Consider the following 25,141-nt stretch of genomic DNA (forward strand, 5'->3'; position numbering starts at 1 on the left):
CGTATGGCGAAATACAAACAGGGCTTCAGGCTCCACCTGCTCAGAACTCCTAGTTTGTGGTGAGCTTTGCATGTACAGTATATACACACTCTGGACCACACCAATTTCCTGCATTCCTCCTCAGATATGCAGACAGACAGATTGCACTGTAAACTCCTGGGAGTCGTTTAACTCCGAGCGTAATACAAATGTAACCAAATGGACCCGTAAGTACATTTGTACACTCTAAAGCAGGGGTCTTCAACGTTTTCAGGCCAAGGACCCCTTAGTTGAGAGAGAGATGAAGCAGGGACCCCCACAACCTGTTCATATACCATATAGTTTCATTGTTTGACAGCACGATCAACAGTGAATTTTGGATTCATGTTAATGTGTGTTTTCAGATATTTAACCACTTGATCGGTCAATACTTATAAACTTGACCTTTCACTGTACTTAGTTCCCCCTCCAAAGTTCTTTGCTGAAAATGGTTGATCTACAAGCTTGTAGATCTGCTATTTTTGGCTAAAGTTCTCAGAATATAGACGCTAGGGTTCAAGTGGTTACTGTAATATAAGAAAGGGGGGAAAAAAGTTCCTATCACACAAATATTTGGAGGACCCCCTGTAGTAACTCTGAAGACCCCCCTGTTAAAGACCCCTGCTCTAAAGGTCCTACACACCAGGATTTGTGTGACGATGCCTCATTCCTCGCTCTCGATTTAGTTGTCGTTTTGAGAGCATTTTAAATTCATGCAAACTAATTACACTAAATAAAAGAGTAAGCAAGAGTTGCTAATGCATAAATTATCAGACAGACAGGCCCCAGACTCCTCTTTCAGTGACACTCTGTAGCCAGAATGTTGGCAAATACTTTGTGTTGCCTCCTATAGGGAAGGGGAAAGGGAGACTTGGACGTGTTGACTGGGTGAGCCAGGGGCCGAACCAGCAACCTTTTTGATTCCCTAACCCATTTATTTTTCATGAATTAAAAACAAAATTTGATGATTTTTTTCTGTAATTTCATGATGAAATAAAAAAAATCAAAGAAATTCCATAAATTAGAACACAAATGTTTTACGAAGTAGTGAGCTTGTAGATCTGCTTTTTTCACTAGTTTGGGTCCCAGGCAAACATCTAGTCTCTCTTTCGGGTCACAAGCTAAAAGGTTTGGGAACCACTGCTCTACAGTACCTCTCAGCTACGGCCGCCCTAGGTGGCCCTTTACTCGTCTCAAATTGAGGTGATCTGAGGTGATGTCCCTGTTTCGGTTTTTCTTTGGGGCCAAAAGATAAGAGCTAAACAACCACAGAGGATGTCCATTGGTTCAACAGATCTGTAGACTCAGGAGTGGGATAGCACACAAACGCACCGATGGACAAACATCCTCCATTGGGGGGGCTTCGCTTCGCTGAGTAAACAGGAGATGTCCTCACCATAATTATTACTGCAAGGAAATCTGCAGTGGAACTGTGTGTGTGTGTGTGCTCATGGCCGTTGGCGAGGGACATGCCCCCCCCCCTCCTATGATTAGTGAGTGCTTTGTTACTATGAATGGAGGCTGCTGTACTGTTACATAACGCCATAACTAAATCCCAGTCATTACTGGTGGGGACCATATTAAAACTTGCGGGGGTTTTTAGAGCTAAACATATTTTCTTTTGGTTAAGAAGGGTTTTGTGTACAGGTTCCCGTGGGAACGCGTGCACGTGCCTATCCCCCTCACTTGTTGTGGGGGGTTTGTACTCAAGTACAGTGGGCTACTTAAGTGCACTTTTGAGGAATTTTCTCTTTACTGGTTTCTCAATACTAATACTCCACTACATCTCAGAGGCAAATATTGTACTTTTTACTCCACTGCAATTATTTGAAAGCTTAGTTACTAGTTATTTGTACATTTATTACAAAAATACATTAACCACTTTGTCTATGGCATTATGTATACTTAGGATATTTGAAAATAGCCGAGCACATTATATATAGTTGTGAAATGGGACCTTATGCACAATGAGTACTTTTACTTTTGGTACTTTGATGTCAATACTTTTGTATGTACATTTTTAATCCAGGACTTTCATTTGTATTTCTACATTGTGGTATTGATACTTTTACTTTTTCCACCACTGCCCCTCACTTTTTGGGGGTTTGTAGCTAACTACTGCTTTCATTCAGTCCCTGGTTGTAAAAGTCTCCTGTGGAGAGAAAGACTGAATTAGCCCGCAAATACAATAAAAACAACATACAATACAATACAATAAAGTCACCATACCCGTTTGGAGGCTTTTGTTACACAGTCAAATCCTTAGTGTTAATTTAGCCCTTTTCAACTGAGTGTACAACATTTGAACACAGTCAAATGAACACTCAAGTCATATTTCACTTCACAGTGAAAGGTCTCAATTCTGCCCGTCCAAGGAGTTGGCAAACCTGCCAATGTGCGATGCCTCAAAAATGTTGTCCCGACCCGTAAATAACAGAGTGCAAGAATAGTAGACGCAGACGATATGGATATGAAAAGAGAACGATTATACTCTGGAACAGTTCAACATTTAAAGACTACAGAAATAAAGGTCTGTGTGCGCGCACATGTGTGTGTGCGTGCGTGCGTGCGTGCGTGTGTGCGTGCGTGTGTGCGTGTGTGTGTGCGTGCGTGCGTGCGTGCGTGTGTGTGTGTGTGTGTGTGTGTGTGTGTGTGTGTGTGTGTGTGCGTGCGTGTGTGTGTGTGTGCTCTGACCTCTCTGTGAATTTGTCAGTGGGCTCAGAAGGGCAGGCATGAGGCTGTGATGTGTGTTATGGCGGGGGAGGGAGTGAAGGAGGGAAAGAGAGAGGGAGGGGGACCAGTGCTGTGAGTGAACATGTTAACCACTAACTGAAAGAGGGAAGAAATTGTGAGAAGCAGAGAGGGAGAGAGGGAGGGAGCGAGAGAGAGAGGGAGGGAGGGAGGGAGAAATCCCATGGCAGTTCAGTCCACCCTCAGAGGGAAAGCAGCAGTTCTGTGTGTTCCCTCTTGCAGCCAAAACCTGCCTCTCTCATGGGACACCGACACACTGGGACCTACTCAAGTATTAGTGGCGTTAGCAGATAGCGTATAGACAGCAGTGACAGCTCTTTGCACCAGCAAACTATCTAAAGTTTACTTTGGAGACTTTGAGACTTTGTTTTGTAGAAGAATTAGCCTATAACTCCTGGGAACTGGATCCCTTTACACTCCCTTGGCTCATTCAGGACCTCCATAATGCAGAGAGTGGAGGAGGGTTCCTACCACTAATGAACCTGTCTCGGTACCAGTCAAGGAGTCACTTGCCCGTCACCTGGACCCTGTGAGGAGGACTCATGCAAGCAGGACAGCCTACACAACTTTTTTAGTAGCAGAGACATTTGAGAGCTATACTGTACTGTTGGCAGCAGCAAGGATCAGCATCACTACTAGTCCAAGGATCCATTTTGAGCAGTGCTAGGCAGCGGTTTGGTTTGAATGCCCAACACAACCATGTGTTCACTGAACCGGGCCATGTCTATGTCTGTCTTCCTCAGGGAGCCAGCCGCCAGCCTGGACACCACGGTGGACTATGTCAAGGTAGGAACCACAACTGTACTTTTATTAAGAAAATGTACTGTGTTTCGTGTTGCTGTTGCTGCATTGGCACCTGAATTCACCTCTGAGGATCTATACCATCTCATCTTACATTATTACTAATAATGCAACCATGCAGGGGTTAATATACAGTAAGTGCTACAAAACCAGCTCACACATTCACCACTGCACTCTCCCTCTCCTTTCTCAGAAAGATTGGGATTGTTGAATTATTTTGCCTTACCCTGTGTATGAATGTCAAGGTTACATTCTTATATTCTTCTCCTTTCGTTTAGTTAGTTTCAGTTTGATTCACCTGTGGCCCACAGGTGAATCAAACTGAAACTTAACTAAACAACTCACAGGCTTTGGGTTAGTTTCAGTTTGTTTTATTTTTATTGTTTAAACATTTCCAGTTTTTGTTTCATTCGTGTCTTTATTGGTTTTCCTTTTTTATTATAATATGGGGGGTGTTTGTCTGGACGATATTTCTATATTGTTAATGTTATTACAAGTGAAAAATCAACGTGGTACTATAGAGAGCTAAATGTGATTGCTCAACCCTCCCTCAGGTTGAAATTAAATAAATCTCAGTAAGTAACTGAATTAAGTGAAGTCATATCTATCTATACACACACCATGTAGCCCCAATCGTCTGTCACTACAGGCCTCAATAACAAGCATAAGTGAACTCCTGTAGGCTGCAGGTAATCTGATAGCTCCTGGGCTTCCACAGGTTATATATGTCATAAATCACATTGTCTGCTACTGTGTAATGGCTGTCACACTAAATCATACACACACTCATAACCACACCACCTGGGTCACAGCTTGCCCTGGGTCAGAGAGGAAGACCATGACGGAAAGCTGTTGCCACGGTATCCTAGCTGTCACACAACACAGTGTTAAAATGGTAAATGGTGCATTTATATAGCGCTTTTAATCCAAAGCGCTTTACATAGATTGTGCATTACATTCACCCATTCACACACACATTCATACACAGGTGGCGGAGGAAGCCATGCAAGGCACCAACCTACTCACCGGAGGCAATTAGGGGTTCAGAGTCTTGCCCAAGGACCCTTCGACATTAACTCAGGGGGAGCCCGGATTCGAACTGGGAACCCTTCGGGATTTATACCCTTCGTGCTCTAACACCAGTTTCTCTACCCCTGAGCTATGCCGCCCAAGTGTTGTGAGTGCAAGGGTCGGCAACCTTTTTGACATGAAGTGCCAAGTTTTTATTTTCTTGATAGTTGATGGTGTGCCATAATAATCAACATTAAGTTTAATTATGACACCATAACTGATTTTGATTGTCCACACCAGTGTTTCTCAAATGGGGGTACGTGTACCCCTAGGGGTACGCAGAGGTACTACAGGGGGTACTTGAGGGAAAATGGAAACATTTATTTTACTGTTATGTTCAATGTTAAAACATTGACAAATGTATAGTGCTGCTCCGTATAGCTTTTAAACAAAATTAAGTACACATTTTACTGTTACTGAATAGAAAACAGGCTACTTACTTTTATTTTCAACACATTGACATAAAAACTGGACTTTTGATGTCAGTATTTTCTAGTCAAAATGTTGTTGTCGATTAAAGGGGGTGCTTGGATTCAGCAACCAGGAAAAGGGGGTACTGAAGCCCCAAAAGTTTGAGAACCACTGGTCCACACCACCATTTTTTTTCATGGTCTATGGTTAATTCTAAATTAGACTCCCTCCCCAGTCAGAGTTATCAGTTTGAATGAATGTAGAATGAGGTGCAGGATGTACTTTGCATATACAGTAGATGTGACTATTGCACTTTTAATATTTCATTTTAAAATGAGAAAAAAACCCTCTCTCACACTTATGCCAGTGTGCCAGTGATCACCATCCCCTGTGCCAATGTTGGCACCCGTGCCTAAGGTTGCCTACTCCTCTGTACTCTGTAGACTCTACTATTGAACGCTACATGTGACCTGGTGACCCCCCCAGTGGTCTGTATACTAGGCCCACTCCTTTATCCCCTCCACACCAAAAATCTCTTCTCTGAAAATAGCAGATCTACAAGCTCACAAAGCATCGTGTTGTGACACGTTGTGTCCACTTGTAGATCTGACGATTTACCAGCCTGTCCACTTGTAGATCTGACGATTTACCAGCCTGTCTGCCCGTTTTTGTCTCGGCCTTCCAAGTAGTTCTTTTGATCTCTCTTAATCCTGGCTTCCTTTGTACCATACTACACAAGTAAAAGGTGTACCTTTCTTCTTGGGGGGGGGGGGGGGGGGGGGACATAGCTGAGTGGGCGGAGAGCAGTGGTGGACTGTAACTAATTACATTTACAGTACAGTACAGTACAGTACAGTACAGTACAGTACAGTACAGTACTTTTAACCACTTAAATCTATAGTACATTGTTGAATAGAGTCCCTCAGGACTCTATACTAGTGTCTTTTCGGTTTTCGCATTAAATATCTTCACTGAAAATATCAATCAACTCGCTGTGAGCTTGTCGATCTGCTATTTTCTGTGAAGGTTTCCCTGAATACGGATGCTGGGGTTTTAAGTACTTCAGTACATTTTTTGAGTATTTGCAAGCTGATGATGACTTTCACTCCATTTTAAATAGAAATTCTGTACTTGTGATGCCACCACATTTCTAGGTAGGGACTTGTTTGACAGAGTTGAAAATGAATTATATATTTATTATATATTATGAATCAAAAACTTAAGCCCTATTTCATTTTTAGTTTAGTGAATTTAGTGAAAATATTTTCACTATTTATGAAACGGACTGAAAATGTACTTTGTAATTTGTATGTTTGAATACTTATTTGAGAATGTATTTGAGTATATACTTGAATATTTAAGTATATACTTGAGTATTTATTGGAGTATATACTTGGTCCACCACAGGTAGATAGACTGTTTGACCCTCGGCTCACCCACCTGCAGTCTGAGTGTCGACGTGCCCCTGAGCAAGACACTTAACCCTTAACCTGCGCTCATCTGAGCAGCCAGCTGCTGGGTCAAGACAGAAAAGTATTCTCCCCTCCCCGGGAGTGGGGACCAGTAAAACACTCCCTTTCCCGTCTGCTCATATTAAGTGTTTTGTAAGCATTCTTGAGGGTGCTTCCTGCCAAAGGTATAATACCAAAAGGCCAAAAAAGAAAAGAAAAAAAAAGCACTCACTTTAATTGTAGTCTTTGATTTAATCTTTTTTAAGCAACAGTCCAAAAAACACAAACATTTTGGCCTCACGCCTTTCCTCAGTGCGTGAGACACATGCATTGAATACGGAGAGAGGCCAAAAGGGTGTGCTGCATGCGAGTGAGATGTGACCAAATGAAATTACAATGGAGTTAATGGATAATATAACGCCTTGATGTCCCCTCCTCTACATCCTTTACAATCCGTTCAGTTTGTTTTCATCTCTCCTTCAGATGTACTTACAGTACAGTACACAGTGAAAAGTGTGAATTCATCCATTTGTAACTCAGTTGGTTACATACGGTATAATAGGCACGTTCAGCACGATTGTTGCTGTCGGTGACGGGGCAGACACCTACTTTGTATCTCCATATTTTTTTGTAAATTAATGCCCTATACTTCACCATTCAAGAATGTCACATAGAAGTAGTGAAGATAGAAGATACAAGCCCACAATGCGTCACATTAACAATTATTATAATAAAAAATACATTCAAGGTTTCCACCTGACAGCGATGATACACTACACTACTACTTTGTTCCATTCTTTTTATTTCCTTCCATCCCTTATACTGTACCTTCACCTCTTCTCTCCTTTCCTCTCTGCCTATCTCCTACAGTGCATCTCTCCTTCTGCCACATCCATCTCTCTCTCTCTCTCTCTCTCCCCTCCATCACTTAGCTCATGTGTTTGGATGCTGTCACCTTGGTGTGAAGAACAAACTCTGCCTTCCCACGAGAGCAGCTCACACACATAAGCAAGCCCACGTACTACTGGACACACACACACACACACACACACACACACACACACACACACACACACACACACACACACACACACACACACACACACACACACACACACACACACGCAAAAATACACAAACAGCACCTGGATTGGTCTTTGGTCAAATATGGTTGGTCTGTAAATGTCAACAGTGTGTGCGTGTGTGCGTGTGTGCGTGTGTGCGTGTGTGTGTGTGTGTGTGTGTGTGTGTGTGTGTGTGTGTGTGTGTGTACTGTGTTTGTGTTGAGTGAATATATGGGGGCTATTCCACAGGTTATATAATGTGTGTCAAATTGTAGCTGTCATCTCTGGTCCTCCAGGTGTGTTTGTATTTCCACTGTCCACATGCACAGTCATGCGCGCGCGTGTGTGTGCACGCCCTATGGTGTGCGCACATAAGCAGCGTTAACCTCAATGTTACAGAAAGTCTTTTACCAAGTTATATCCTGTGTGGTCAGGGTCAAGGTGTGTGTGTGTGTGTGTGTGTGTGTGTGTGTGTGTGTGTGTGTGTGTGTGTGTGTGTGTGTGTGTGTGTGTGTGTGTGTGTGTGTGTGTGTGTGTGTGTGTGTGTGTGTGTGTGTGTGTGTGTGTGTGTGCGTGCGCGTGCGCGCGTGTGTGTTGAGGTGAAAGGTTTCCATCTAACTGTTGCCTTTGAACTGACCGCTGGTCACATCGATCACATCAGTGTCAGTGGAAGATGTGAGAACATGGATTTCATTAGTGATTTCAATATGGTCTCTGTTGGGTGAAAACCTCATACGTATGTCCAAACCGCAATCAAAAGTAACTTTTAGATCGACACGCTTCGCACCACGTTTTTCGAGTTTGCAGATCTGCTACTTTTGTATGATGCTGTAGTGTAGAGTGATCAAGAAGGGCATCATTTATGAAAAAACACAAAAAGTTAAATTATGGAGATAAGAGGTTTCTGTCCGACAGCTACGGTATTACTGTATGTCTCCCAGGCTTGGGTGGGGGAGCTGCTTTTCTCTGGGACGTTTGAATCTCATAATCTCATTAATGCAGTGTTTCCCAAACACATGTGTTGGGACCCATTTTTATTGGTCGCGAGTAAATGTCCCTTTATAATAACTAGAAGCTGGGCCGCCCTTCGGGCGGCCCAGCGTCTAGTCGGCGACCTGGCCAACTCGGAACAATGTAAATAGGGAATGAATGCCCCGCCCTCTGTCTGTCTGTCGGCGTCCATTTTATGTCCATATATGGAGATCACTGCAGTTATAGTTCTGGGTCCATTTTATGCCCAGATATGGAGATATCTGTCTATCTGCGTCCATTTTATGCCCATATATGGAGTATCTGTCTGTGCCTCCAACTGTGTTGCAGACACAGTGCGGGTTCCCCCTTTAATGCAAACCTCATTATACCTGTTGTCATAGGACCCGTTTTGAACATCTGTTTGCCTGTGTCCATTTATGCCCATATATGGAGATATCTTTATCTGTCTGTCTGCGTCCATTTTATGCCCATATATGGAGATCTTTGACCATCTGTTTGCCTCTGTCCATTTATGTCCATATATGGAGATATCTGTATCTGTCTGTCTGCAATCCATTTTATGCCCATATATGGGGGCATTCATTTTATGCCCATATATGGAGAACACGCGTGCCCGTGGGACGAACGGTTCTCGAGATACGCGGATTACATACATACATACACACTCACAGAGATTTTTTGTTGACTCATGTGGCGTACGTGATGTCAGAGCCTTTTATGAAGTGATGTCACAATGAGTCAGAGCTTTCGCCGATTTCCTCCGGAACAGCCTGATGTCAACAATCAACCCCGCATAAGGAGATTCCGAACGTTTCTCGCCGGTTCGGGAAAACCGCGCGTCGGGTCGGGTCGAGACCCGGCACTGCACTCCGTGCCGCGGCGGGGAACGCGCGTGCCGAATCTGAAGCCGGTGGGACGAACGGTTCTCGAGATACGCGGATTACAGACACACAGACAGACAGACACGCAGAGACTTCTCGCATTTATAGATAGATAATAATGTCCCTTATATAATAATAATATTCAGTATTATTATTTAAAAAGATTTCAAATTCCCTCAACTTGACAATTTTTTTCATATATTGAAAGCAAATGCAAACATTTTTCCAAAGAATATCATGAATACAAAAAAGAAGAAGAAAGAAAATCACTATTTTGAGTTCCGGGGGAGACTTTGGAGATTTTGGAATAGTTGTCTAGCTACTACAGTGGGCTATGTGTTGGCCTAAGTGTTTATCAGTAGCATTGGGTAACTTTAAACAACAGTTAGACAGTAATGATAAAATATTAGTGTCAAATACTGAACTCAGGAAGAGGAATTTGTGATATAAACACATTAAAACCCTTTGTCTTAAAGGGCCAGTTCACCTCTGGGGCAACCAGATCTTATTTTATTGTTGTTTGGGACACAATCAACACAATCCTGAGTAATCTTTTGTGTTCAATCTGTGTTTTGAGATATTTTAGTATTTCAGCATGTGAATGATGATGCATTTTGCATCATATGATGCAGCATGATGACTCATATGATACAAAATGCATCATCATTCATTCTGAAATACCAAAATATCTCAAAACACAGATTGAACACAAAAAATAACTCAGGATTGTGTTGGTCGCGTCCCAAACAACAATAAAATAAGATTGGGTTGTCCCAGAGGTGAACTGGCCCTTAGTTTACAACAAATGTAACATTTGATTCTATTTGTAAACTCTCTATGAGTTATGAGAATGTTTCTGTGTGTAAGGGTAGAAGGGCTTCTAATTAACTACGTAAACCCTATATTCTTAAAACTTGGACCACTTTTTCCGTCTTCGCTGAATCTCTTCGCCACAAATAGCAGATCTACAAGCTCAAAACGTGCGCACTGCATCATATTTAGAGCTTGTAGATCTGCGAATGTGGTTACTGTAATCACAACAAAATACGTCTGATTGATAGCAATTTATAGTTCATTTTGACCTTACCCCTCAGTGTGCAGTAGGTGGCAGTATTTGCAGGTCTGAAACCTTAGCCCCCTGTATTAACCATAGACTGTAGAAAAATATGGACGATGCGAAGCCATTGGTTTCTATGCAGCGCAAATGGCCCTTTCTACCCCTTGGAATGGGTGTCGCCATCATTGAATTGTAAAGGCATCAGAGATGCTATTGGCTGCCAACGGTCATGTGCAACCGCAGGGATACATGCGAGAATGTGGTCGGAGTCTCCCGAAATACAGCACACGAAGAAGAACACAGCCGGCTGGTATCAGTTTAGTTGGCCACGCCCCCCCACAACTTTATCATTTATTTTAAAATAAATTGGACCACATTTCGACAAAACGAATATGATGGTGATTGAAAGGCAATTTTTAACTAGCGATAGGAACCAGTATTCATGAAAATGTTAATTAAGGTTAGAAATCTAAAGGGGAAAATTAATGGGATCCAATGGAGCACAATTCATTTTGCGATCGGCCGGGGGGGAAAACAGCGCAACTAGCGGCCAATCATAGGAAGTTTTACTTCCCTATTGGAGTCATTTTAAATCGGCAGAACTATGCCCCTGGTATTAACCCCCCCCCCTGTTGAAAACAGTAAGCTGCTCAACTCTCATGAGAGAGCTTTATTAGGGAACAATGATGCTCTGTGTGTGTGTGCGTGCGTGCGTGCGTGCGTGCGTGCGTGCATGTGTGTGTGTGTGTGTGTGTGTGTGTGTGTGTGCGTGCATGCATGCATGCGTGTGTGACCACCATATAGGCTACAGTCAATTGTGTGCAGTGCACGCACGTGTGTGTGTGGTCTGACTACACACTAACCTGCTCTCTTTCTCTTCTCACTCTCTTGCATGCTGTCGCACGCACGCACACAAAGCATGTTATGAAAGATTAGACTTTAGATTTGGGAAAACTGAGTAGGCTATTACAGAGTTCTTTCGGCTGCCACAATCCCAAAAAACAATATAGCCTATACAGTATATACAGTAGGCCTATAACACCTTAAGTAGCTAACAGGGGTCAACTTTGTGGATAATGTTGCATGGTATGATAGCATTCATCAACAGGTCTTTCTTTCAGCATGCTGTGTGTTGACAAGCAGGTGTTCTATTTTATGGCAAACTAGAGAAACACTCTGGCTCCCTCTAGTGGTTCAATGGTTCATTACTGTATTTGGATACAAGAGATTTGCAAATAATGAATTATCACAGCATGGCAGCATGCTGATCACACATTCAGTAAACAATTCCAGAACATAGCCGATTTATAGCATCGCAACGTTTTGTGATCTTGCAGAGCTGCTATTCTCACTACCTTTGTTTACAAAAACAAAACAAAAAACATGGAGATACAAGGTTTCTGCCCAGCTTAAACACTAATGCAACAATTTATCTTAGAGATAAATATGCCCCTGTTACCGCAGTGGTCCAGAGTTAGCTCAGTGTATTAGTACTGTACACATTCGTTACAAGATTGTGGACAGAATAGTCACTCTCGCTCGCGTAGTAGTTGTAGCAGTGACTGGTCACCTTGCACTGCATGAGTCATGGTATGTTAATTTATGCAAGAGCCGTCTGTGTATAGTATACCATCTAACTTGAGAGAGATAAACTCTGCTGCACATGTCTGTCAGTCTGTGTATCCCTTACACACCACAGGAGTCAACTTAGTGTTCATGTTGTTGTTATTTCAAACATATAATTTTCCGAATGTCTGTCTGAGTGAGTGTCTGTCGGCATATGAACACACCTGACATAACTGTGAAGCCCGTTTGTCACTTTCACAAATCATAAGCTGTATATTAGCATTTTTATGGTGTATCTAACCAGGTCTGTGCATTTCTTTGGTTAAAGTTGATCCCATTGATAGCGGCTGCACACACTATAGCCAAAGTGCCAATCTCGCCCTTAGGGCGTCTTATTGGTAAATCTGCTATTTTCATGATTTTAGAATTTACTTGAATATACTGTATTATACTTTGTCTACCACTGAAGTCAGAGAGATGTCCGTCTTCTTTCTAAGCACATTGGGCAGAAATAACAGATAGAAATAGAACAACATAGAACCTCCAGCATGAGGTCAGAATGACATTTTCTGTCCCTCGTTGTTTTTCCAGGACATTCCTCGAGTGACAGACGTGTATTTTAAGGTGGACATTTAAGCCTAGCTGGTGATTTGAGGGTACTGCGGTGGCAGTGGTGTGCGCGTGTGTGTGTGCGTGTGCGTGTGTGTGTGTGCGCGTGTGCGTGTCTGTGTGTGTGTGTGTGTGTGTGTGTGTGTGTGTGTGTGTGTGTGTGTGTGTGTGTGTGTGTGTGTGTGTGTGTGTGTGTGTGTGTGTGTGTTGTGGTTCTCCAGGGAATGTTCTAGAGATGTATTTCCTTCACAGATCCTCTTGAGACTTCATGCTGTAATTAGTGGCTCCGTTTCCTGTGGCGGGATATTCCTTTAACTACTGTAGGTGGCACTGGGGTACCAGCCTTCGTGTGTGTGTGTGTGTGTGTGTGTGTGTGTGTGTGTGTGTGTGTGTGTGTGTGTGTGTGTGTGTGTGTGTGTGTGTGTGTGTGTGTGTGTGTGTGTGTGTGAGAGAGAGAGAGAGAGAGAGAGAGAGAGAGAGAGAGATTGGTGGGAAAGTTGAAGCAGTGAATTAGTGTGTGGGGGTAATTGCCCAGTCACTGGTCATTAGGAAACACAAACATTTTGCCACTTATCAACTGCACTCTAGATTCTTTACACACACACACACACACACACACACACACACACACACACACACACACACACACATACACACACACACACACACACACACACACACACACACACACACACACACACACACACACACACAAACTCCTTTGACCTTTTATTTTGAAGAAGACTACGTTTGAAGCCTGTAAGACTTTGCTTCATTCATTATTATCTGAGCCAATGCTACACTTAACACATCATACAAAAAACAAACACACACACACACACACAAACATCCTAGAGTATAATATTTACCACACAGCCTTGTTAAATAGACTGAAATGTGCTTTGATAAGACAAGACAAGACAAGACAAGACAATACAATGTTTGACACTTGTGCAGATCAGTTCTATCTGCATGGGTGCATCTGTTACTTTTCAGGGTTCAAATTCAAAAGTAGCAGGTCGACAAGCTCAATCTGCGTGGGCTCACACCTACCTACTGTACAGTTATCTGTCAGGAGGACAGAGTGCCTCGGACCCCTCCCACCTACGCTTTTCATTGGCCACAGTCCAGATCACATGGGCCTTCCACACGTCCATATATGGAGCCTGTGGGAAGGGCAGAGCAAGGCAGAGGAGTGAGAGGGATGGATGGGGGGCGCTGGGTTGTCCACTCTAGTGTGGAGGAGAGGAGAGACGCAGGGAGGGAGAGAGTGAGCATGATGTTGCTCCTACTAGAGACCAGCATTCTCCTACCAGGAGCTTGCTTACTTAACTTTGGCTGGCTGACTTTAACCTAGTTTGTTTTCAGTCACTTTGACCATATCTGACTGTGTGCTTTCAGGGCTAGCATCATGTTGCATTTAGTTACCTACATACCTACCTGGTTTACATTAGTGTGCAGTGTATATCACTACTACTGAGCTCTTAATTATTTTTCTATGTCCAACAGTAGTCAAATGAATAGCAATGTCAGCATCATTAAATAAAGGTAGAGTAGATGGTCGATAACCTAAGGCTTAAGACCACCCTTTAAGACCGGCTGGACAGAAAGACTACCGTACTTAGGGTTAGGACTGGGATCGTCGCGATGTCGGAACGATGTCACCTCAAGTCCCTGACCGCAGCTCTCTGTTGCTTCTACCACAAGAACTCTGTGATCACAGCAAAGGTGAGAGAGAGAGACAGAGAGCGTGCGAGAGAGAGAGAGAGAGTGAGAGTGAGAGAGAGGGGGGGAGGGGGGGGTGGCAGGTGTATACATTACCGTATGTATTGTGTATAACTGTGAGCAAGCCTGTGATTTCGTGCATTTCACATTTGTGCACAACCCCAACTCTCTGTGTGTGTGTGTGTGTGTGTGTGTGTGTGTGTGTGTGTGTGTGTGTGTGTGTGTGTGTGTGTGTGTGTGTGTGTGTGTGTGTGTGTGTGTCTGTGTGTGTGTGTGTGTGTGTGTGTGTGTGTGTGTGCGTGTGTGTGTGTGTGTGTGTGTGTGTGACCATGTCTTAGCTGTAGAACTATATACGGTCCATAGTTTTTGCTTTCCATAGGACGTGGTTTGGTTCTTGGACGGGACCTTTTTGCCCCGTCAGAAGTTTACTTTCTTGCAAAGCCCTCTTCTATAATCTGGTGTAATGAAGGTCACGGGGCTTGAGTCTGTTCTTTGACACAGTCTAAAGCAAAGCACTTAGCACATTAGAATGCCTCTAAAAACACCATGCTGGAAAAGAAGCACGGTTGCACAGGACCTATTGTAGCAGCTGAGTGGAATATACATAATATGGTCCTGTCTGTCTGTCTGCCTGTCTGTCTGTCGGTCAGTCGGTCGCTCTCTCTCTCTGAGCTGAGCTGGAGACACTGGGCTTTTATTGTTGTGCCCAGACACACTCATAAATGAGCGACTGTGTGTGTGAGTTTTATAGCTGGCTTCAGTAAAGCAGGCTGTCCAATAGACAGAGCAGCACTTGATAGAGTGTATGTGTGTGTGTGTGAGAGAGAGAGGGAGAGAGAGGGAGAGGGAGAGAGAGAGAGAGAGAGGGGCACTGTGTGTTTAATTACTACTTGCCATCTGATATACCGGTACTATATTGCATTAGCAGCATGAGTTTCTTTCCTGCAATAACAATGACAACTTAACACACTCACATATAGAGACACAGTGGAGACACAGAGAGGCACAGACTGAGTATGAGAGACAGAGATGATATAGAGATGAGGTTGATAAACTGAAATGTAAGATTGGATATGCTGATCCATGTTTTTTCACAAAAGTACTGTAGATCCCATACGCTGAATGGAAAAGCCTGTTGGATAGTTATGCTCCATAGCCTTGCAGACACGTATCATATTCCCATAGCCTAGAGTTTCACAAAAATAAACAATAAATATTAAATAATATGTTTTTACTGACCCATTTGAAAAATCCTAAAAAGATCCTAAAGACCAGTCCTTGCAACTGCCATTGGGAATAATGTTAAAGTAGTTGCAAGGAGTTGCATTGGTGTGGACTGGTCTTATAGCCTAATAACAGCATGCACAATTTGTATCCAGGTACTGGAGGACAGGTGCATGCGTTCATTTTTCAGGGAGACAATAGCACAGGAGTGAGAGTTGAGCTTCGATGGTTAATCACTACCTATCTAATCAATAATCCCCTCTCTCTCTCTCTCTCTCTCTCTCTCTCTCTCTCTCTCTCTCTCTCTCTCTCTCTCTCTCTCTCTCTCTCTCCCCCCCCCCCCCCCCCACTCCAGTACTGTCCAATGCCTGGAGTGTTCTTCCATTCTCTTTCTCTGACCTTCTACATAGACTTCTCTCCATCTGTCTCTCTGGGAGCTCTCCAGTTTATCTATAGCCATAGGCTCATGATCTCTGTCTGCTGTGTGCTGCTCCTCTCTATCCGTCTGCATTAGTTCATTTGTCATGTATATCACTGTGCATCTGGATGTGTGTTCTCATGATCCTCTAGGATCATACATAAATACGTGTGTGTATACGTGCGTGCGTGGGTGCGTGCGTGCGTGCGTGCGTGCGTGCGTGTACAGGGCTCATGAAATCATGCTAGTAATCTGAGTGTTGTGGACCCATACAAGACACCATACTGTATACAGTAACAGTGTGACAACAGCGGACATTTGGCAGATTATCTTATATATAGTTGCTGTCGGACAGAAACCTCATATCCCCTTACTTCATGTTTTGTATTTCTTTGTAAATTAATATCTAACTTTGTCATAGTTTGGCACCAAAGTAACACAAATAGCCAATCTCCAAACTCATAGCTTATGCAGTTTTTTTGTTCTTTTGGTTAAGTCTGTCTGTTGGTTTTTATAAATACAGAACCAAAGCAATATATTAACAAGGGCTTGTGACTAAATAAGAACTACATTGGATCCAGTTTATTTTTTCCAGTGCCACCTACATCCTGAAAACAGTTTTGGACATGGTTTTCCGCCTGACCGACAATATACATCATTTATCATTTCTATTCAAAAGAACAATTACTCTACACTGTGATCACATGTTCCTGGTATGAACTGAACCCACACAGTCCATTTTTACATCCTCAGAGTTGAGCTAACAGTGTAGCAGGGTTTACAGTAATCACATGCCCTGTTGGCCACCACACTACAGCTGCAGCCAGCAGTCACTGTGACCTGACAGACACTTCAGCAGACAGACTACTGGACTTTCTGCAGGGCCAGTGTTAGAAAGTGACTAAGTACATTTACTTAAAGGTGAAGACCATCCATTTTCAATATTGAACTGTGTCATTAATATACCTTAGAGGAGTTGTGTGAACATAGACAAAAAGTTCCCCCTCTTCTGTGTTGCCTAGAACTGGAAGATTGATTTTGGGGTTTGTATTGTAAAGTACAACTTGATTACATCACACATTGTACTTTACAATACAAACCCCAAAATCAATCCTCCAGTTCTAGGCAACACAGAAGCGGGTGAACTTTTTTTCTATTTCCACACAACTCCTCTAAGGTATATTAATGACATATTTCAATATTGAAAATGGGTGGTCTTCCCCTTTAATTACTGTACTTAAGTACAGTTTTGAGGTATTTGTACCAATTTCCAATACTTACTTACTTCCAAATATTGTACTTTAACTCCACTACATTTATTTGAAAACTTTAGTGACTAGTTACTTTGCAGATATATAAATTATAATATTATAAAACATACATAAACCACGTTAGCCCTACTTTATACCTTGTCTATTTGAAAATAGCCGATTTACAAGCTTGCTTCTTTTGGTACAACAAAAAGGGCCCAACGCTGTGCACGCCCAACAGGCACCACACTACTCCTTGCTCCTACTCTGTAGCTTATTTTTAACTTTTCGATGTGAAAGTATGAACAATATCTTGTGACTAAATAATTACTAGATTGGATCCATTGGAACACAGGTTTGTTTTGTCCGTTTCCTGAAAAGTATCAGTTTTGGGGCGTTCTTTTTGTCCAACAGCAACGCTATGTTGATATTTCCAAGCACTCAACACACGGTGGCTTCAGATTCAACAGTGCTTCTCATTCTTCCAGTAGTTTTATTTTTATTTTATTTATTTAACCTTTATTTAACCAGATAAAAACACATTGAGACACATTGAGTGTCATGATACATAACAACTGGAGCAGCACCGGAGGAAAAGTGTGATGTCCAATTACAATTATGTAGATTAAGCTACAGTACATTTAAACTGGTACAGTCGACTGATTGGCTAGTGTCGCACACACACGCGCGCACGTACACTTTAAGCTGTAATATCTTGGTGATAGTATTGATGATGGCTCTATTTGATGAGTTCTAAATTGAACAATTAGATCCATCTAGTCCCAAACACATGAAGTGGTTTCTGTTCAGCTGTGTGTAAACAGGAAAAGGTGGGAGCATTACGATAAAAGACCAGCATGACAAGATCAACAGATTCCTTATTGCCTGCTGTACTTATACTGTAGGTTCCAATTTGACCCGAAGCTCTTTTCTGAATAATTAGCTCTCTCTCTCAATCTCTCTCGATCTCTCCTGTCTCTCTGTGCACTGTGTCTACCAAACAGCAAAAAAGACACAGAAGAAGATTAATGGTAACACACACACACACACACACACACACACACACACACACACACACACACACACACACACACACACACACACACACACACACACACACACACACACACACACACACACACACACACACACACACACACACACACACACAGGGAGAGGGAGAGGGAGAGATGGAGAGGAGAGGAGTAGGGACAGAAAGAGACAGACAGTAGCAAGTACAGGAAATAGCACATAAACATCAGAGCAGATGCTTGTTGTTTCAGTGATGGTATGATGATGATGTTAATGTTGATGGACTTTCATGTAACCATTTGATGATTATCTCTCTTTACACAAACAGCAAGAGCATTTCCTTTGGGTATGCAAGATTTAAGATTAACCACTAAACCCCCTAGTCTTAAGTGATGTGGGACTACAGTTACAGCTGTCTGCACCAAATCTCTTTTCCAAAAATAGCAGATCTACAAGCTCAAGCACAGGTTGAAGGAACAAGAGCACCTTGGGTTCTCTTGGTTTCTTGGTATTCATTCCTTATCAGTCATGTTCTCACACCATGGTAGCAGTGTATTGGACACCAAATACATATATTAGGACCACAATGGAAACAAGTCCCCAGGACTATCCGTTTAGCCTTAATGTATTACTGTACCACTAGTCTCGCATAGCCAGACAACTATTCCACAATCTCCGAATGCTAGTCTGGAACTACACCTCCTGAGCGGTGAGTAATGGAAGCTGGCATTTCTGTTCATGAAAATATATTTTAAAGTGTCATTTCTGCTAAGCAGCAAGCTATGTATGCTGAGATGATTTTTATTTATATTAGGATAAATGTGCACGATGTTAAAAACTAAACGGAAGTGAGGAGGAGGCTTCACTTCCGCTTTAACCGGATACTCATCGTTCTTTTTACGTTAATCCAGACTGTATGACGGGAGCATTTGCACATCGCGGAGTCAACAGTCTGGCCACGCGACACTACTGTACTACCACCGTTTCTGACTAATAATGTATTCAACAATCAATCACTGAAGAAAGGCCAGGTGTCCACCCAGTGTCTTGAGATGACACTGCGTGTGCCCTGCACTGTATGACAATACATGGAGGATTATGAGGCAAGATGAAGATTATGATGTTATGGTGTGGTGTGGTGTGGTGTGGTGTGGTGTGGTGTGGTGTGCGTGTGCGTGTGCGTGTGGTGTGTGTGTGTGTGTGTGTGTGCGCGCGTGCATGTGTGTGTGTGTGTGTGTGTGTGTGTGTGTGTGTGTGTGTGTGTGTGTGTGTGTGTGTGTGTGTGTGTGTGTGTGTGTGTGTGTGTGTGCGCGCACATGCATGCGTGCGTGCGTGCACAGTACACACAGTAAGTGTATGTGCATGTGAGTGTATGTGCACGGCATGCATGTGCATGAGATGATGAGAGATGAGAATCATAACAACCTGGTTAAAGGACAATCCTCTTATTGTTTTGTCCGTGGCTTTGATTGGTCAATGGCAAAGGCTGGATTGACACAGGAGCAAAGCTTATTGAACCCTTCTGTGGCAGGGATGTGACATACTGTATCTCTTTTGGCGGTTTGAAACATTTCCTGTGGAGATCCAGGGTACCAGATCACCTATAAAAGCCATGTGAACAATGCCTTCTGTTTCGGGCATCATTCACAACTAGTTGTAAGTTGTCAGTTCCCGAACTTCCTTACATCCAGTGATGAAAACGTTTGTAAGGTGTCTCTGTTTCATTGTATGCCAGCGGAAATATACAGGACAGAGAGAGGGGGGGGGAGGGAGGTGGAGAGGAACATGAGTCAACTTTGAATCTATCATATATCATGTATGTTATCATCATCATCGTCATCACTAGTAACATTATCACCACTGCATGCACTGTCATCATCGCCATTATGTTCGTCACCCATCTCTGACCATAAATCTCCATCTAAACTCCATGTCTCTGGAGGTGTTCTGTCAAAGCTTAAGTACCAATGAAACATTATTTGATTATTGACTTTGGTCATTTGTTTGACTTTGCGACAACATTCAGAGTGAACGTCAGCAGAGGAGACCACAGTAAGAACGCCAGAGAGATTAGGAAAGAGATGGATAAGCGCAGGTTGCTGTAAAGTCAGACCAGATGCGCATGCTGCGTGAGCGCACACCCACTCACACACATACACACACACGTGCACGTGCACGCTTATACAGTGATGGAGGTAAGGGAACACGCAGGTGCCCTCTAAGGATGACATCATCAGGCAGGATTTAATTAAACACCAGCCTATAAACATCACATCAGTCCCTCTCTACCTCCATCCCTCTCTATCTCTCCATCCCCCTCCACCTTCTCTATCTCTCCATCCCTCTCTACCTCTCCATCCCTCTCCACCTTCTCTATCTCTCCTCCACCCCCTCTACCTCTGTCACTCCTCTCAGCATCCGCCTCTCCCCTCCCACAGCATCATCATCTTACTTCCTTTTAGTGTCACCTATCAAATTACCCAGTTTTTTCCCTTCCTATTCCCCTTCATCCCTTGCTCTATGCCTCCATCCACCCCCTCCCTCCATCCTATTTCCTCCCCCCGTTGCCTTCCCCCTACCCCTACGTCCCTCTCTCTCCCCCCGTCACCCCTCCGTCTCGCCCCCAACCTGAGCGCCCGCCCAGAGATCGTTCATATTGACTGTGTGTAGTGAACCTTTGCGATGACGTATGGAGCCACTGCACAGTACAGTATAGGGGGTTATTACTGTAATGCATGTGGTCCTTTGTGCATGAACGGATAGATGGATGGATGGGTGGGTGGATGGGTGGGTGGGTGGGTGGGGGGAGGGGCCCCTGCCAGTAAAAGATGAGTGTATGAGTGGCGTCAGTTAAAACGACATCTAGATTTACTGGTCCGTCCCACAAGGGCCTGCAGGTCAAGTGCAGATGAATAGAGAACTGCCTGTCTGTCTCTGTCTGTCTGTCTGTCTGTCTGTCTGTCTGTCTGTCTGTCTGTCTGTCTGTCTGTCTTAGGGATGGGACGATAAGCGATATTATCGTTTATCGTGATGAAAAACACTCGTGATAATCGTATCGTGGAGATTTAATTTATCGTGATGTCGTCCTCCATCATGCACTGGGATTTCACCTTTTATTTGCCGAGCTGCATATCCGGTACCACTTAAACCCTCTATAATTGGTATAAGGTACTTAATGTACTTGATACACTCTTTTTTTCACTCTCTGTCAAATGTCTTTGCCAAAAAATAGCAGATCCACAAGCTCACAACGCGTCGCAACGAGCTTGTACAGTAGATCTGCTATTTTTTGGCAAATGTTCCAACTTCCGCCCCTGGATAATGGATTTTGATTATCGTGACAATATCGTAAATCGCGATTTCTTTTGTCACATTAATCGTGATTTAAAATGTTCATATCGTCCCATCCCTAGTCTGTCTGTCCATCTTTGAAGTGTGATTTATAATCCAAATGTTAATTTATACATGGATGACTATAAACAAACCTTCTACTGAAGTGGCCAGTAGACAAGACGTTCTTTCTCCTGTTCTCTGTAAAATCCAGAATGGACAAATGAACACTGAGGATTTGTACTGTGTTCCGTCTTTCATATGATGGCTGTCTTTCTGTCCGTGTACAGTATATACAGTCGCCTGTGCATGCATGTGTGTAGGACTGTCTCATTCCAGCACCTGTCATTTTAAGTCAGTTACTGTATGCTGAAATGATAACAAAACCAATGGACAACATGAATCAATTGTCTGTAATTGTATTGTCTTGAGAACCACTGACGATCCCCCAAAAGGTTGAGGACTGTTTATTCACAGCAGTAGTTCGGCAGGAAGAAGTTCCACCCCTTGTGCATTTCCTAGAGGAAAATGTCTTGAGATGCAATCGTGAAACTAATGTTGCAGTTGTTGTATAGTAGTGGCTAGTTGGCCAAGTCTATGTGTAAAAATGAATTGCTTTGTCCAGCAAATGTCTTCGTTACACCAACTGTTCTACTGAACTGATTTCCATGTGTCTAAAGGAGATAGACTATGCAGGGACGACGTCATCTAGATTCATCCGTCACGGATCCCTGAACTGTGATTTATGCAACCAATTAGTTTACCAACTGCACACCTTTAACATGCTATTGATCTGTAGCTAAACACTGCACAGCGAGGCCACTGTGTCTTGCTACAGCGTGCACTTACTGTACTTACTGTACAACAGTGTTGTTTTTGACAGCACATTTTGATTTAGTTTTAGTCATAGTCTTTTGAATAAAAATGTCATTTAGTTTTAGTCATAATTTAGTCACCTGAAAAGTATTAGTTTTAGTCTAATTTTAGTCAACTAAATATCATAATATTTTAGGCGACTAAATCTACAGTTGATTTAGTCGACTAAAATGTCTTTTGGCAGGCCTTGATGACATCGTAATGACAGATTTTACACTTTTTTTCTGTGCTGAAAATAGCAAATCTACAAGCTCACAACGCCGTTGTGAGCTTGTAGATCGGCTATTTTCAGCACGCAACACCTGAGAGCAACCAAACATAAAATTACTCTCTTCTCCACTAGTCCCTCCCTAACATTTTAGTCTAGTTTTTGTTTTGTTGACGAAATTGTCAAAATATTTAGTCTTAGTTTTAGTCACCACAGCTTAGTTTTTGTTTAGTTTTTATTTTGTTTTCGTCAGTGAAAAAACACAGTCGACAAAGATTTTTCGTCATAGTTTTAGTCGACGAAATCAACACTGCTGTACAGCAGTCAGAAATGGCTTATTACAGCTTGAACTCATCTCAGTTGATATTATGTAACTTCAGATGCAAGATGCAGGTTTGATAAATCACCATTGATGGAACATAATTGAATAGACTATATTTGTATTGCTATCAGCAAAAAATATCATTAATTATGAACATGTACATAAGGATAGCTACAGTATATATTGGTAACACACCCTCAACTCTCTGCTCATCTCATCTTACTCATTTCATGCCTTACAATTCCTAAAATAAAACAATTCTCAATGGATATTTGTATTTGGTGTGTTACGAGACAGACACACAACAACATGGATGTTGGTGTGTGTGTGTGTGTGTGTGTACGCACGCGCGCGCGTGCGTGTGTGCGTGCGAAAGAGAGAGTAGAGAGAGAAAGTTCACACACTGTAGCACTGTACCCTTTTGAAAAATATATTTTGGTACCACCTGAGTGGGCTGAGTGACGTTTCGAGCACACTATTCTTCTTCAGACACAGTCTGAATAAATGTTTCAAAACGGAGCTACAGTGTGCCAACTTGAAATTTTCAGATATGTTTGTTGTTTGAAGTTCAGAACCTGCCTTTAAATGGCATGCGGATCATGTGCGCAACGTCCGTTTATCCTCTAGTCTACACTGTTCAGACCGGGGTTAACAATGAAACAATTGAAACCTGTGTAGGCCTACGCTATTTTATCCACATGATCAGGAAAGGATGAGGGAATCGATAAGGAATCGGAGCATTAAGCAGAATTGCTAATGGCATTGGTATCAATAAAGTCTTATCAATTCCCAATGTGTCTACTTACTATAGTATGTGTTCATGTCGTTAGTTTTTGTGTACTGTACAGTTACGTTAGAGTGTTGTGCACTCATGCTTGTGTGTTTACTTTGTGTTCATTCATTTATTTTGTATGCGTTTCTGAATGCCTGATGAATTTATACTCAGACGTGGATGTTTGGTGTGCGTGCGTGTGTGACCATAACCATGTGTATCTACAGTCAGCAGTAGTGCATCAGTTTCCATCCGAGTAAACATTGAACAGTTAACAGCAGCACTATTATTGATCCAGCTCCATTGGGTCAGCAGTTGTCACCCGTTTCACATCAATATAAAGTTCCAAAGAGAGCACAGCCAGAGAGTGGAGTTTGATGCTGTTATGTTTCTGTCCCGTGTTGATCATGAGTAAGAATGTCTGGCTGTTATGTAACAATGCCCTCTGTTAAAAACACTATGGTGGGGCGACTCGATATAGCTGAGTGACATAGCCTTATTAGCCTAACAGAAAGACCCAGTTTGTTTCCGGGGCCGGACAGACCATACTTTCTCATCACTCCCCCCTGTCTCTCAGTGGTTCCCAAACTTTTTAGCTCCAGACCCAAAAGAGAAAATAGACCCAAATGAGTGAAAATAACAGACCTTATGACATGTCAAACTAGTGAAAATAGACAATCTAACGACACGTTGTGAGGTTGTAGATCTGGCATTTTCACTACTCCCCCCCCCCCCCCCCCCCCCATTTACAGAATTTCTTCGATTTTCTTTTTTTTATCGTTTGAAATAGCAATTAAAAACAAAATGTAGGAAACAAAAACCAAAGGGACATTTACAGTACTGTCTGTACCGACCCATAAAAATGTGTTTGGTAACCACTGCTCTCTATACTATGCTGACCTACCAAAATAAAGCACAAACTAACTCTATGTTGAGATGACCAACAAAGAATAGAATCAGCTTGTGTGGTGGGATTGTTAGGGTATAGTCTGCTGTATCAAGACAACATGACTCTTTATGAGTGCTTCTGGATTCTCTCATGCAGGACCAGGGAGTCAATACTGCTCTATACAGTGGAATCAATATGTGCATGTAATGTGCATGTAACCTTGCCCTTCAATGTAGTTCTCTGCTGCACACACGCACACACGCACGCACGCACACGCACGCACACGCGCGCACGCACGCACGCACGCATGCATGCCCAGTTTGCACACCACATTATGCTATTAGCCTCAAGTTTAGAATGAATAAAATCATGCATGGGATGTGATTATAAAAGCATGATGGTTTTATATTCTTTTCCTTCCT

General features: G+C 42.8%; 1 protein-coding gene across 1 annotated transcript in view; it reads left to right on the forward strand.

Annotated features, from left to right (window-relative positions):
* Nucleotides 1-25,141, forward strand: part of bcar3 (BCAR3 adaptor protein, NSP family member) — a gene marked incomplete at its 5' end in the record, with an annotated part of 89,822 nt that overhangs the window by 45,533 nt on the left and 19,148 nt on the right. The window contains one exon of the mRNA XM_080727592.1: nt 3,513-3,555. Coding sequence (XP_080583718.1) covers nt 3,513-3,555 — 43 coding nt within the window. The remainder of the gene's footprint in view (nt 1-3,512; nt 3,556-25,141) is intronic.

The sequence above is a fragment of the Nannobrachium achirus genome (assembly GCF_963921795.1).
Source record: "Nannobrachium achirus genome assembly, chromosome: 1".
Classification (NCBI taxonomy): domain Eukaryota; kingdom Metazoa; phylum Chordata; class Actinopteri; order Myctophiformes; family Myctophidae; genus Nannobrachium; species Nannobrachium achirus.